Source organism: Clarias gariepinus, chromosome 14, assembly GCF_024256425.1.
Source record: "Clarias gariepinus isolate MV-2021 ecotype Netherlands chromosome 14, CGAR_prim_01v2, whole genome shotgun sequence".
NCBI classification, from domain to species: Eukaryota; Metazoa; Chordata; class Actinopteri; order Siluriformes; family Clariidae; genus Clarias; species Clarias gariepinus.
The window spans coordinates 25933207-25950236 of NC_071113.1; the positions used below are offsets into that span (position 1 = coordinate 25933207).

Below are 17030 nucleotides of genomic sequence, written 5' to 3' on the forward strand. Positions count from 1 at the left end.
ATGCCCCGTGTGTCTCTCTGGGATGCGTCTGGTGTCTGGGAATGATTCTCTCTACCTAGAAAATGGTTCTGGCCTTGACTGGTGTTGGCAACTGTTTCTCTGGGGACTTGACAGTTCGATAGTTCATAACTGGAACTTCTTACAAGTCTACCTGGGTCTTCAATAACTACCTGGACTCCATATTAACATCAATTAACATCAGCTAATATAGCTGAACTGCCTCCCACCCTACACACTGTATAAATGCAGATCATTAACTGCTTTCTGTTTCACCCAAATGAGGATGGGTTCCCTGTTGAGTCTGGTTCCTCTCAAGGTTTCTTCCTATTACCATCTCAGGGAGTTTTTCCTTGCCACTGTCGCCCTCGGCTTGTTCACCAGGGACAAACTGACCATTTTGATTCATACAAATTCACATTTCATACAAACTTAAATAATTCTTTTGACTGTGTAAAGCTGCTTTGCGGCAATGAAAATTGCTAAAAGCGCTATACAAATAAAATTGAATTGAATTGAACAGTGGCAACCTGGTGGTCGTGGGGTTTGAACCTGGGACCTTCCGAACCTTAGTCCAATGCCTTAACCACTTTAGAACAATATTCTAGAACAATAGTGTAGATTTCAAAACTATGAAACATCACAGAACATAAGTAGCGGATACATCTCAATATCAACTGTTCAACAGAGATTATTATATATTTTGGACGCCTTCAGCATTGTTTTATAGTGTAGAAAGAAATTAAAGCCTCCGAGTGGTGCAGTGGTAAAGTGCTAGTCCTATCATCGGGCCGGAGACCAGAGGCCTAGAGAGAGCTGATTGGCCGAGCTCTCTCAGAGGGAAGGGATGAGAGTTACTGTACTTAGTGCTCCCACATTAATCACGGCTCTACAGCCAATCAGGGGCGTCTGTGAGCTGACGCAAGCAGAAGGAACAGAAAGCGTTTGTCCTCCGAGTGTGTTACGAGAGTTCGGAAAGATGCAGTCGGCTGGCATCACGTGGTTGGGTGGAAACATGTGATAGTCTTCTTAGGCTCCCCTGACTGAGTGGGAGTAGTGGTCTTAATGTGGGCGCACCCCTAGTGACGGGAGGAATTGGACACGACTATATTAGAAAGAAAATCTTGAAAAAATAAATAAATTAAAATCTGGAAAAAACATACATACTTTTTGAGATTCAGGACGTAATGTATCGGTCCTGAATACCAAAAACAGATCCATTGTTAAATATTATCGTAAATATAACACGCACATAAAAAAAGATCATATTTGAGGCATGAGACACAGTGGGCAAGTTCAGAGACAATTGAATACAGAGAAACTGCATATAAGAGAAAAAGAACTTGTTATAAAAAAACACTTCAGGCTGAGTTGAGTTTCTTGTTGTTTTAGCAGTCTTGTTTTAGCTATTCTTGTTTTAGAGTCGGTACACTGGAGGGTCCCCCATGAGATCTTGGCTTCAGGGTTCAACATCAGTCAAGACTCTTAACAATTTTATTATTTTTTTCTAAGAGTGATATAAAGTACAGTCATTTTGTAGTCTTTCAGTCAGGAGGTGAACAGCAAGCTATTGGTGTTGCGTATACGGTACGACTCCTGAAGTAGTTTGACATCAGAGGTTACTCAGTACTCTCAGCAAAGTGAAAACATTCGTGTAATATCTTACTTTTTGGTGGAGTGGAGTGGAGTGTCAAAGACTTTCTAACTCCACTGAAGGCTAAAAATAAATTACAACCACCTGGCCAGTGAATGTACAATACTGTGCAAAAGTCTTAGGCACCATATTATATACTGTACAATTGTGTTATATATGTTCATCATGTCTGCATAATTATGAACACAGTCATTCAGTATTTCTATATATAACCTAAAAATTTATAAATAAATAACGGTACAGGAGAATACTGTATATGCATGGCTGTAAAGAAAAAAATATATAGTACAAGACAGACCAGTTTTCAGATAGAAACAAACAAAAAAAAACCTAAACAGCTGTTTTCTTATAAAACTGCACAAATCTGAGTCTAAAACTACTGATTTTAAGCAATGAATTTTCACTCCAAATATTGCCTGTTTATTTTGTTGTTGGTCTTTTAGCTACTCCCGGCAAGAGGTCGCCACAGTGGAATACCCGGTCCACACTACAACTTGGCACAGGTTTTACGCCGGGTGCCCTTCCTGACGCAACCCTCCCATTTTATCCGGGCTTGGGACCGCCACTGCATCCAGTTTGGGGTTCGGGCACTGGCTGGCAATCAAACCCGGGCCTTCCGCATGGCAGGCGAAACACTCACCACTGCTCTTTATAGAAATTTCTGTTACGCACAAATGTTTTAAAAAGTTTTTTTTGCTTATGCAATATTTTTGTACTGTATGTGCCCAGATTTTTTTGTATGTAAAGACTTTTACACAGTACTATAAGTAAAACAGCTGTTAGGTTTTACTGAGCTTGCTGGAGAATATGAACTCTTCCTTTCTATTTTTATGCAAATTTCAGGAGCGTACATTAGGTTTTTTGTTTTTCCATCTGAAAACTGAAGTAAGCAAGTCAGAGAATTGGAGATAATATACACAATGCATGAACTGACATGACAACAGAATAACTACTGTATAGCAGAAACAGTACAGAAGAGCAGATCAGCAACAGAAGGGATGCAAGATGAGAAACTGTAAGAACTCAGAACTTAAATAACAGAACACCGAACACTTGTGAACAAAGACTGTTAACGCAAGTCCACCGGATGCAGAGCGCCCTCCAGTGGACATCCCTGAAACTCTCGACAACCCTTGAACACTAAAAGCATTTGATTTCACTATCAAACTTATTTCTATAGCAGTCTGTATTTTACAGATTGTTGGAAACCAGGTTCACACACAGACACACACACACACACAATTAGTCAGCCATGGTAACAAGGACAGATGTACTAGAGAGTGTGTTTGTGCTTCTGAACTGTCTGTTCCTTCTCTTTCTGCTGACTCCAGATTGATCTAAATTAGTGGTGCAGAATGTTTTTGAGCTTGAGAAGTAGTGTGTGCATGTGTTCTAGCCTCTAATCATCTGTGTGCGAGTGTCAGTGTGTATGTGTGAGTGAGAGTGTGTTTACCTGTTCGTGTAGCTCCTCCTCAGTGGGTTCCTTAACCTCAGGTGTGCTGGTGTGTGTGGGACTGTGACTGCGGACGTCATTCTGTAGACCATACACTGACTAAACGAGGTGAAACACACAGGTGATCAATTTTACCAGCAATGAATAATAATAATAATAATAATAATAAAAAAACAATCTACTTAAAACACCAGCAAAATCTTTAACATCCATGTTGTAGTTTTTTTTTTACATTCAGTATTATTATTATTATTATTATTATTATTATAATTGTTGTGTGTGTGTGATGGCTCACTCAGAACCGATCCTCAGGTTTACCTTCCGTGTTTTGTGAGGCTGTTTCATCCTGGAGGATTTCTTGATGTCGGCTTCTGTCGTATTCACACAGCCAGGCTGTGATCAGTCGCAGAGAAAACACAATGAATCATTAGTCTGAGTCACATTCTCATTATGAAGCAAACAAACAGAACACTTGCACTTTCACAGATTCAATTTCACAGACAAAAGCAGCTCCGCTCCCCTCGTTCGAGCTTAGATTTGTGATGAAAAAAAAAATGAAATGTTGATATCGCTCCTTATTTTAGTTGGAGTCGGCGGTGAGATGTGTTACTGTACCAGTCTAAGAAACAGACACACACACAGTGTTTTAATGATACGGCAATAAACGATTACACCTACGATATAATTTACGTGTCATGCAAAACTAAAGGTTACAGTCATCTCACACTGCTTACATCAACCAGAAATGGATAAAGCATTAAAACATTTTAATTTAAAATTGCCCAATGTTTTTGATTTCTAAAAAAAAAAAGTACATTTACAGTATGAGGCCTGATTTCTACTGATTGTCTCACATGTGGATTTCGATCAGATCTGTTATTTAGGTTTATGTTAGGTTTAGTATTAGGTTTGTGCTATCCCTCATTTCTCCATATTTTGCCTTCAAAGAGCCAGACTTTCTTGTGGTTATAAAGTAGTCTTGAGGAAAAGTTCTCCAGGCTTCCTGAAGAACGTTTTTAACTCTCATTTTCAGTCCAATCCGTGTACCTGGGCAGGTTTATAGGAATGGTTTTGTTTGTTCAACAACACCGTGACCTACATCTTTAATTTTAATCATAGATTCCCAGAATACTAAGTACCCCTGCTGGTTCCGAGGAGGGTAAGTTGCAGCCCTTGATTTATTGATCATCAGCAGGTGTGAAGTTATGGCAGTTTGCTGGTCTGGAGCATCCAGGTTTGTGTTAACACAATGACAAGAAGAAAAGACAGATCTGGAAAGGGTTCTACAACCATTTCTGAACACTTTGGAGTTCAACCGTTCCACAGTGAGAAAGATTATTCAAAAGTGGAAAGCAATCAAGACAACTGCTAATCTTCCCAGAACTGGACGTCCTAAAACATTCACCCAAAGGTTAGACTGTGCAAAGCTCAGGGAAATATAAAAACACAAGATCTACAACTTTTACCCAACAGGCCTCACTCAGCATGTTAAATGTTACAGTCCAAGACAGCACAATTAGAAGAAGAGTGAACAAGTACGGTTTGCTTTGAAGGGTTGCAGGAGAAAGCCTCTACAATGCAGGTCTCAGAGCTTCACCAAAGTGTGTTTCTTAATGCTCCAGCTGAAATACCCCTTAGATAAGGTATTGTTTACACTATCTGAACACCTATCCAAATAACTATCTTATATCATTATCTTTTTTTACCTATCTAAATAAGCTACTGCTGAGCGACACCCCTTCAAAGAGCAGCAGAGCTGAGTAACAAGCTGGGGAAGGGGATCTTCTTGTATTAGGTCACAATAGGGGAAAAAAATAATTATCTTGTTTAAAACAAAAAACGTTCATACTTGCACACATGCGAGCTGTTTAAATTTCTAAAAATGTACAAAATTTGTACAAATTTGACATAATAGGTCACCTTTAAGAATACACAAATCATTGGGGGATTTTCCTACTGCTTTTTTCACAGCATGCACACACACACACACACACACTCACACACACACACACACACACACACACACACACACTTTGGTCTCATTACATCACTCGCTTCTTTTCATGCCCACACACCCACATATACTCAGTGTGAGACTGGGAGTCAATCTGTTCCCCGAGACACACAGCTACATGATCCTGGTCACATGACCACTACCACATGACCATATTCCCCTCGGGAGAATCATCCCTTCAGAGCTTTCTCAAGCAAAGTGTTCAATCATATACATGAGCAAACACCTGATCCCAACCTGAAATCAGTGATGTATCTCTCCTCGATGTGAGAGGTCACCCTAGTGAGGCAGAAACATACAGTATGAGTACATACAGTGTGAAGAGAACCGGTAACAACCCTGTTTTTAAAAATATGTATAAAATACTGGACAAACCCTCCGTGATGGCAAAAAATGTGTTTTGAAGCTCAAATGTGGAAGCTCTGGTCATCACCATCTTAGCAAGAGCTGACGCCACTTAAATCCTGATTAATCCATAAATGGGAAAATGGGTGGAGCAAACAGTGCCTGGCTGTTGGTTGGAAGATGCCTACTCAACTCAGTTACCACAAGCTAGCAACCTTAGCTACAGTGGCACTAACAGTGGGAGAGGGGCGCAAATAAAATTTTAATTAAACTTTTAATAATCGCCTTTAAACAGCCATTTATCAGGTGATTAAGCATTATTACTACTAGTATAAAATAAAGGCATGACTCACATCGCATCCAGTCAGTCAGCTCCGACTCTCTGTCATGAACTAGAAATCTAGCTATGATCATGCGCTGAGATCAAAACCCTTTTTTGTATCAGGATGTAAATGTATTTATTTCTGTTGTAAAGTTAAGATGAGATAAAATAAGATATACCTTTTTTTCGTTCCACAGTGGAGAAATTTCTAAAGTTGAACAGTTAGAACTTTTGAATCCTAGTGGACATTTGAGGAACTGCATGTTTTCGAACTTCTACACTGGCTTCATTTTTCACAACCTGAGGTCTGATTATGCTATGACATTTAGTTTTCAGTGGCATATCAGTGTCACGTTAGTATTATCAGCAATCACCATGACAGAACCATGACATCTTTGCCATGAGCTATCCAAAGGTGACCACTCTCAATGATAGGGGTCCTAACATATTATTTTCGAAGACCTACGTTAAATATCAGTGCACGTCACTCATACTAATTGCTTACTAGTTAACATACTTTTTACAACTATTAAAAGTGTTATGGCAGGTGTCGTCATTTCTCTGGAACTACTGTCAGATCACCTACTGCATAAAATCCATCCAGAGCTTCCCGACCAATCTGATGTGAGACCAGTGCTGTGGTTACATCACGTCATCGAGTGTGAGAATATGCATGTAATAATATCAACAAGTGCTAAATCACATTTGACACAAGCTGTCATGGCAAGGAACACTATGACAGCTCTCAGGACAGTCCGCAGTAATGGAAACACAGCACTCATGCTACTGGACAGATCATGACATCCGCCATGACATGCTGATGATATGGTGGAGTTAGACTTGACACAGGGTTTAACTAAAGTGTTACAGAGAAGAACATTGATATAATTATATTATAAATCACGGCATAATTTGGACACAACAAAGTGCTGGTGTAGAAACGAAGTCTGCCATTTCTAATTATGCAGCCCATCAGATCAGACAGATAGCTGTGTGTGTGTTTGTGTGTGTGTGTGGTCTGCTAAACCTCTAGTGTGCTAATGAGGAAATGAGAGAGGAACCAGAGCTCGACAAGGGCATTTTGTGAGTGTGCATGTGTGTGTGTGTGTGTGTGTGAGAGAGAGAAAGACCTAAAAAGCTTGTTTGAATTTGATTCCCATTTCAAAATATTAACACATAAAATCCCTCTTCATTACATAGCACTTTCCACTCTGCTGGCTGTTCCTGTTAGGGGACACCACAGCAGATCACTGGATCCACATATTTAATTTGGCACAGAATTTTATGCAGGATGTTATTTCTGATGCAACCCACCCCAGTTGATCTGGGCATGAGGCCAGCACTGAGAGTGCACTAACTTGTGCATCCCCCAACATCTGGGGTCGGTTCCTTGACCGTGCTGGTACCAGATGTGCTTGAGTGGTCAGATCTGCTCAGGGTCCTGCGCCTACCGGTGACGTCATACAATATGCTATTTACGGCAACATCACAACATTTTCAATAAATCCCTTTTGATTTTTAATATATAGTTTTTAATTCATTTATGGTGTGTGTAATCAACTTGCGGCAGTCTGGTACTAGTATTTATTGTAACAAAAAATTCCAATATTCTCACTCACGTCGACGTCATCATCGTCTCTACCGCTTTATGCTGTATTCAGCATCAACGTGGCCTGGAGCCTATCCCAGGAGACTTAGGGCATGAGGCAGGGTACACCCTGGACAGGGTGCCAATCTATCGCAGAGCACACACACACTTACTCATTTACACACTACGGGCAATTTGGGACACCAGTTTTCCTAATCGGCATGTCTTTGGACTGTGGGAGGAAACCCACCAAGCAAGGAGAGAACATGCAATCTCCATGCACACAGAGACCCGGACCCTGGAGTACCCCCTCACTGCTTCCACAGGATTTAATAGAGTAAGTTTCAGCCCTTGATTAATTGATCATCAACAGGTGTGCAGACCTCAGTAAATGCTGAAGTTTTGGCAGTTTGCTGGTTTGGAGCATTCAGATGTGTTAACATAATGCCAAGAGGGAAAGACATAAGCAATGGCCTAAGAGAAGCAAGTGTTACGCATTAATCTGGAAAGGGTTATACAACCATTTCCGAACACTTTGGAGTTCAACGATCTACAGTGAGAAAGATGGAAAGCAAGTGGAAAGCATTCAGGACACCTGACAATCTTCCTAGGACCGGACGTCCCAACACATTCACCAAAGGTCAGACCGTGCAAAACTTAGGGAAATCCAAAAAACCCAAGATCTACATCTCAGACCCTACAGGCCTCACTGAGCATGTTAAATGTTAAAGTCCAAGCCAGCACAATCAAAAGAAGAGTGAAAGCCTTTCCAGAAGAAAGCCTCTTCTTCCTATAGAGAACATGCAAACACGACTGAGGTTTGCAAAACTGCGTCTGAACAAACCACAAGCCTTCTGTAACAAGGTCCTATTTAAAAATGAGATCTAAGTGAGGGTGTTTGACTTTAATGCCCAGCACCATGTTTAGCAAAAACCAAACAGCATTTCAGCACCTCATACCCACTGTCAAGCACAGTGGTGAAGGGGTGATTATTTGTTCTTAGCCACAGGACCTGGGCACTTTGCAGTCATTGAGCTGACTGTGAAAAGTATTCTAGGGGCAAATGTGAGGTCATCTGTCTGACAGCTAAAGCTTCGTCAAAACTGGGTCAATGATACAAAGTACACCAGTAAATCTACACCAGAATGGCTGATAACCAGTATACGGTTTGTGTTATGGTAATAATAAGATAGCTGAATGCTAACTATTCATCCACACACAAAAAAAATCTCTAATACTGTATGTCTTACTGTAAAACAAATTGATGACACGGAAGAGGAGTGCCGGAGTTTATCTCACACTTGTTTCTATATTAAGTGACATCATACAGTATGGGATTAAAACTTCTAGCATGGGAACCCCAACATAGATAGATAGATAGATAGATAGATAGATAGAGTGTGAATTTATGCATTAATGCATAAAAGTTCTGTAATTATTGGCACCCTTTATTTAAAACAAGCAACAACAACAAAAAAAACTTTAAACCTTTGGCCTCTTAAAGGGTGCTAATAATTCTGGAATTGGCTGTCTGCCTGCCATGGATCCAGCTGACCCCAACTTTAACCAGCACACCTTTGTACTCGTTCATAATATCATAACCAATATTGGCATATTTGTGCATTCCATCTACTGTAAAATGAACAAATGTGCACACACACACACATTTTTCCAAACTGCTACTTAAAGCTGAGCACACCTGGAGGAGAGTCTGCATCCGTGTTAACATATAATATGTGGATTTAAAAAAAAGAAAGAAAGAAAATTACACATAAATCTGATATATGTGACTGACTAGTGCAGTAAAAAAAAAAGCAATAGAAAACAGAATCTACAGTCCAGGTTTAATTAGATTAATTCATATTCATTATATTCCCTCTCTGAAAAGTCTCAGTCTAATCAGATCTCATTTACATAGGGCCTTCTATTCATAAAAAAGCGTCACTCTTAATTATACTCATTTGCATCGGTTCTTTCATTCATTAAAAAAAGACTCACATTAATGTGCTCCCATTTCCTGGTTCTTCTTCTTCAGAAGTCTCCCATATGCCCTAGTGCTGTTTTTTTTGTTTTGTTTCAGTGCTGGACAGATTTTCTTTACTTAACTGTCGGTTATTATTTGTTTTACAAATCAGTTGGCACTTTAAAAACAGCGGTTTGCTTATCAACTCATTAAAATCATATTAAAAATAAATTCTGCTGCTGTTTCTGCAGAATCTGAGTGTCTTAACCAATCTTAACCAACCTGGTTACGAAATCCGTCAAGAAAAATAATGCAAGTCGTTAATGCTGGACGACAACAGAAAGCTGATCTATGGGTAAAACATACAGTATACAGCATGTTGACACTTATGGACGTAAATCAAATGGAAAGGATTTATCTACATACGAATCCCCACTACAGTACATCACTACATCAGTTGAACAGGAAGTGGAATACGGCCATGTGAATGAAGTGACGTTGTAAACATTGTCTTGATATTCATGATGCACATTTATTTCAAGTGTAGCTTCAAAATCAAGTGCCTCCAAAAAGTGCATGCCACTGCTACACAGAGAGAGAGAGGGAGGGAGAGAGAGAGAGAGAGAACACACTATTGCATAAAAGACACATGAAAGAGCACTACCCAGATCAGAACAGAATAGATACCAACAAAATGATGATGGGAATATAGTACCCTGGAAACATACTGTAGAATCCTAAGAACATACTGTAGGTTTGCTCCCTTTCTTCTTCTTGGGGGGCGGGTTTCCCCTTTATATCAACATTAACCATCATTCTTAACACTATAGACTAAAAATCCACAACCATCTGTTGTTAAGAATCAACAGGAGCAGAACTCTTCCTAATTTAGTCATATCCATATCCAATTCCCACATGTCACTAGGGAGCTTCCACATCAAGGCCACATCAATCAGGAAGGACCGAAGACTATCATGTGTTTTCTCCGAACCATGTGACGCCATCTTTTCGAAAGCTCCCTCATGCACCATTGGTGGCAGCGTAACACAGGCCAGCAATATCAGCTCCTTCCGCTAGCCTGAGCTCAAATACGCCAAGGCTACTGTAAGTGCCTCCCATCCCACCCCTCTGAGAGAGATCGGCCTATCAGCTCTCTCCAGGCATTCGGCTGCGGGAGGCTACAGCAGTTATTTTAGTACTCTCCAATAAGCGTCTTGCGTTGCCCTGTGACGGTACCTAAAGTTATATGGGCAGCAGTTCAAAAGGATGCAGTGTTACCATTAGTCTTCAGTAAGTAAATCAAACTTAATTACAATTTGAGAAAAATTTACAAGAAAAAAAAAGATGCCAAGCCCTGGAGCGGTGGCAGAGATTTTCTTTTGCTAGTGCTTTGGTGTTGCATGAGTTCTCTGCGAGGGTGCTCTGACATTTAAAGTTTCTTCTTAATGTGCTGGTCACCACCGTTTACCTTCTTTTTACAGAATCTCAGACATACAGTACGCACATTTGCACACACGCCCACAGATATACGCAATACCTGCTCTGTCAGAGTTACAATGGCACTCAAACACACAAGGTGAGATATTTAGCTCAGGATATAGACTCAAGGATTACAATCCAGCCTACACACACACACACAGGTTTGTGTACATTTCACTCTCAGAATCCGAGATCACTAACTCATGCTGCATTCTGTTCCATAGTATCAATTGTACATAATCATCACATAGGGATAATTATAAGGAGTCAAAATTTGTTACTCAGCAAAAACAAGAAAAAGAAGAATCAGACCTGACATGTTTTATTATAAAAATGGGGATTCGTATCTGCGGAGGATGGTAATGATGTTAGCTACCACGGCATAATTCATCACCGGTTTAATGTTGGTGTTTGTTTTGAGACTTTTCTGTTTCACACCGATTGATCAGGTACTGCATGCTCAAGTACACAGTGTAGGCCGAGCTTAAAGGCTCACTGATGGCAAACAGGATAAACATCTACCTACATGGGTAAACAGCCAGGCAGTGATGAGCACAACTGAGTGGGACGAAGCTGTTGGTGAGGGTGATGCATATTAAAAAAGGCTAATCAGATGAGTAACGGTACTTAGAGAAAATGATGCAGCGCCTCACCACGGGTCTGTGCACATCCCAGAATGCCCGTTCCTGGCTGTCCAGAATCTTGCGCTCGATTTTGTCCCGTTTCTTGTCCACTCTGAAATGAAATAGAAAAAAAACACAGATCCAATCTGGAGGTGACACTTTAACTTGAACCATACAGACACAAAGGTGTCATAAGTATTGAAATTCATGTCACATATTGTCTTTGTTTCTTTTGATGCTTGACCCGAATGCATTTGTTTGTTAATAAATCTATTTTAATCACTTTATTTTACACACTCTTAATCAATCAGACTGAGAGTGTAATAAAAGTGTGTCACTTATTCACTCACTCATCATTTTTTACGCATGAGACAGGGTAAACCCTGGACAGGGTGCCAATCCCACATTCACACTCCATACACACTCTAATGCTCATTCACATACTACGGGCAATTTGGGAACACCAATTAGCCTAACCTGCATGTCTTTGGACTGTGGAAGGAAACCCACTGTGTTTGGACTGTGTGAGGAACATCTGGAGGAGACCCACCAAACGTAGGGAGAAGATGCAAACCTCATGCACCCAAACCCAAGGCAGGAATCGAACTTGGAACCTGGTGGTGCACAGCGGCAAACCACTGCCCCACTGTGCCGCCCTCCTAAAAGTGTATTTTGTTCTAAATTACGCATCTATTCCAAATGTCCATGCCATCTGATATATGCTTCTTTAGTATAATACAACAAATGTAAAGCTGCCAAAGCCAAAATAGTGCCCAAATATTTATACACTTATTGCCAAACATCGTCTACATTACTCGCAAAATACCTTGAATGGGCGTGGCCTTGGACATGAGCCTTTATACCGTTCCATAACTTCTACGTTTCAGTTACACAATAAAATTTTAAGTCCTGTTTACAGAATAAACCAAATCACATACAGAAATGAGTTGCAAAAAGATTTTAAAAAATCTGTCTCACTTTTTAGCTCCTAGCAGTATAAATCTAAAGTTATATAATTTTTTAAGTCGTTAATGTGAGACCGTGTGGTTTAGAATATAAAGTATTTCAGTTTCTTTACGATTTCACAATGCGTGTGTACAGTATCTGGTGTTCATCTCTTTCTCATACTCACTTAGCTTGTGCTTCCGCTTGCATAAATATGAATTCCCATTTCCGTGCAAAAGCCCTCTGTAGTCGTGCTAAACTTTCCTGGAAACACACAAACAGGCTCAAGCATACACGTATACATATGATTTTTGTTTTGCTTTTGCATTTTTATGTCCCAGTATTTTATTATTATTGTTGTTATTATTATTTATTATATTTTTATATTAAACCTATGTTTTTTTAATCCAAGAAATGACATTTTCACTAGTTTTGCAGCTTTCAGGACAACACTGCCATCTGCTTTTATTTGGTTTTCATCTCTACTCTGTGATAAGTCTCCCCCTTCTCTTGTCTTTGGCTTATTCCTTGATTCTGTTCAACTAAACGACTCTTAATTATCTTGCATGTTTAAACCCACTGTGCTTTCCTTTGGCTTAAAAGAAAAGAAAAGTAATTTAAAAAGTAAAGCATTTCTGTCCTCAGTTATAAGCTCTGGTTATTAGCATTATTTTTTTATTTTTAAATTAAATTTTAACCTGGTTTGAATCTATTTGCCTAGTTTGAACCTTTGCCATAGAATATGCCTTTTTCCAGATTTGGATAAAAATTCAAATTAATATCTGAACTGTGGGCTGTTTTTATTGGATATCAACTAGTAGTAGAACCTGCGTTGAATTCTAAACGAGAGAGGACATTTACAAGGTCATTTCCCTGCAATCTGAAATGCTTTCACAGGTTTTCGTTGGCTTTAAGGATTCATTCAACCAAAAGATGAATCCAGGTTTGTTCATCCGTTTGGACAAATTGCCAGAAAGGCAGACAAGGTTGATTAGAATGATTTTTTAAAATATTTATATTGTATGCTATAAATGTCCAGCTGATTAATTCAACCAGCCTGGAAATGATGACTGTACCCATTATGAACACAATAGTTCAGCATGCAACTGCAGGTACAATCATCTACTAAATGAAATAGTAAAAAATCTGTTGTGATTCAGTCACTTATGTGGTTTGTATCACCCACAAACAAATCAGATAATCCTGTTAGACCTAGTTGTAGTACTGTAGTATCATTAGTTTTCATTATACAGACCATTCTGGTGTGCTTTATAAAAAAATACAACCATTATACTATGGATTGACTTTCTGAACTAATTCATTTTTTTGAAACTTGAATTAACTGCACTATGATGCACAATATATTAGGCATGTATTGTTTTCACAGATTTGACAAGAAAAAAAAAGGTATATTTAAGCCTACAATTAAAATGCACACCAAAGCACATCTCATTATCTTTTAACTAAAGATAAAAGAGAAGCAAAAAAAGGACCGTTAGGTGGCACAACCGAATGTCTATGAGCACAGGCTCTTTAACACACAAGAAAGTGCTGATTAGGAGGTGTGGAGCAGAAACATGAGGGGGAAACAAAGATACTTACAGCTTCATAGTCAGCAAGTTCCAGTCGGGCTTTATTCTGCATCGTTCGCTTACAGAGGTAAACAGCTGGAAAGAGAGAGCGGGAGAGAGAGAGAGAGAGAGAGAGAGAGAGAGAGATTTAGAGCTTAATGAAGAACCAATTATAAGCACTTTCTCTTAATAATCATGATTGTAATTCATGACATCAAATACATATCTATAGAGGAAATAGGAGAGGGCATTTAGTTAATTAATTAAATAGAAATTTAATTGACACCCATAACAGAATTAATACAGAGAGAGAGGGAGAGAGAAATACATGGTGAGTCATAGACAAGAGATATACAGTAATGTGTATTAGTAATTATACATTACTAATGAGTAATTATACTATAGTAAATATTGTAATTATATCTTTTACTAATACACATTACTGTATATCGCTTGTCTATGACTCAACATTGATTTCTCTCTCCCTCTCTCTCTGTATTAATTTTGTTATGGGTGTCAATTAAATTTCTATTTAATAAGTTAACTTAATGCCCTCTCCTATTTCCTCTATAGATATCAATATTATTATTATATTAGTAATATATACTATTTACATGTAAATATACAGTGTTTTCACTAAATTACAACTTTTAATAACTCATATCACCGTGCTGCTAAATTCTCAAAGATAATGGTTCATACAGTGTTGATTCATTTTCACTAACAGCACCTCTGACAGTTATTCCAGATCCAAGGCAAATCACCTGGTTATATAAAGGCACATGTGTTAATATGTTGTGGTTGTTTCTACGGTAACATCTCATTTACAGGGACTTGTAAGGTGGACAAGTTGTGTAAGTCTAACAGTGAACAGATTTACCAAGAAAAATCTCCCACCAATTATTTATTATAATACAATTAATAATGTTTAATATAGCAGTTGCCCTGCAATGGATTGGCACCGTGTCCAGGGTATACCCCGCCTCGTGCCCTAAGTCTCCTGGAACAGGCTCCAGGCTCCTGTGAAGTGGTGTAGAGGATGAATAAATGAATGAATTAATAATATATTAATATTTTCTGTGATTTGTGTAAAGTTAAATGAATGAAATTTATTTAACATTTATGGAAGGAGTCTCCAGTGTCAGAACTTTTTTTTTTTTTTTTTTTTTGTTATTTGTTGCAACTTATAACTAAAATTATTGGTGAGTAAAAAGAGAAAAAGAGAGGCTGGTGAGAGAACAACTCCTTATAGCTGCTATGACACTTTGCTAAGAACTAATAATAGTGACAACATTTAAAGGAAAGAAGTAAATGGTATAATGTTTTATGCATTACTGTGTAAAGTGAAACCGGGACTTGTTGATATCTACCGAAGACTTCAAGCACAGTACGGTGATGAGACTCTTAGCCGCAGCGTTTTAAAGAAGGCCGTACATCCGTAAAAAGAGGAACCCGACTAAGGTGTAAAGCTAGATTCTTGAAAATCGATGTATAACTTCTTACGAAAGAGACGTATATGTCTGTGAGAACTGTACACACAATCATTCACAAACACCACTTGCACATTACAGGAACTCAGTTGGGAGTTATTGTCACATCCTCCGTAGAGTCCTGACCGCGTTTCCACATGTCCGGGCCATTTAAGGAGTTCCTGGGAGACCAGGCAGTTTGATCCTGGCTCTGATGTACTGGGAAAACTTTAGTTTTCCTAAAATAGTTGGTCTCAGAAGTGAAAGGAATAAAGCACTTGTAGCGTGAGATGAAGCAGACATACTGTTACTGTCTAAACAACATCACATCACCCTGTTGTGCACCTCGGCGTTTCTGCACCTCAAACTGTGTTTTATTCTTCACATAACAAAGACTATTAAGTAATCAAGCTGTCAAAATGATTTCTTTTACAAGCTGGTGAAGACAGTTGTCGGAGCGTGATGACGGAAATAAAGATCGCTCTATGTTCCCTGTTATATACTCATCCATTTAACTTAATCCAGAAAGATAAAAAAAATGTTTATTTTTTAAAGAAAGTAAGTGAAGGCTGACACTCCAGCATGTCACTGCACAGAAAAATACAGACTAATGTAGCCTCCAGCTCAGCGCTGAGCACTGACACTGACTCACTGGCATGTTAAGCGATTATTTTGTGAGTCATTTGTTGGTATGCCAACATTATTCATACAAACCAGACCTCTAGACATTCTGCTATCTTTCATAACTAAACACGGCCAAGATCTGTCTACTTCCACAAGAGGAATCACTTGACACTGGACTCGTCCAGTGACGGACTGTTCAGCACACACGCAAGCAAATCATTCAACTATTTCAATAACCCCTTTTTTTCTTTTCTTTTTTTTTGTAACTTTTGAAGACAGGATGCTTAACTTTATTTCCAATCCAGGCACTTTTTTTTTTTTTTTTTAAGCATCAAGTTCATTTATTTTCTTATCATATCCAAGCAGCGGCAATCACTTGTGACTCAGCTACCGCACTATAGGGATATCCTAAAGAATTATACTTCCCCAAAAGATGAACAGCCTGAGCCCCTGTGTCAGAGAATAATCCCACCTGGAGTCTCCAGATTTGTGTCTAAGGTGCAATCATAAATATTGTCCCATGCTCATCCCAGGACATTACAGTGTAAAGATGGAAAGTAAAAAATATTTAGGATTTAGGATCAAAAAGGCTCTGATTCCTCTTTAGGTTACTTTCTCATGTCAACTCTGGGAGAGATTTTCCTCATTGATGTTGCCTCTGGTGTGGATCTAAACGGACATCCTGATTTCTGTAAAGCTACAAGTGACAATAATGACGAATAAAACTGACTGAAATAAATTAATAAATTATTTTGAAGGCACAAATAGGTGCATACTGTATGCAATGAGCAGCCCATGCTACATCTCAACACACACACACACACACACACACACACACACACACACATTGATTTTACTCTAAGACATTCAGGTGTCAGACAAGGATAACCGACACACCACAAACCATGTTTGTAGTGAACAAACATCAGAAGAGAACAAAAGTACAAGAGCAGAGGACATCATTCATGCACTACATCCTACAT

The 17030-nt window shown here is 39.0% G+C and overlaps 1 protein-coding gene across 2 annotated transcripts in view; it reads right to left on the bottom strand.

Moving 5' to 3' along the window:
• rgs7b (regulator of G protein signaling 7b) overlaps window positions 1-17030 on the bottom strand; it is a 113929-nt gene that overhangs the window by 11945 nt on the left and 84954 nt on the right. For both annotated transcript variants that reach the window (XM_053511444.1, XM_053511443.1), the window contains exons 7-11: window positions 13986-14050; window positions 12571-12647; window positions 11469-11550; window positions 3423-3497; window positions 3105-3203 (exon numbers count right to left, since the gene is read on the bottom strand). In XM_053511444.1, coding sequence (XP_053367419.1) covers window positions 3105-3203; window positions 3423-3497; window positions 11469-11550; window positions 12571-12647; window positions 13986-14050 — 398 coding nt within the window. The remainder of the gene's footprint in view (window positions 1-3104; window positions 3204-3422; window positions 3498-11468; window positions 11551-12570; window positions 12648-13985; window positions 14051-17030) is intronic.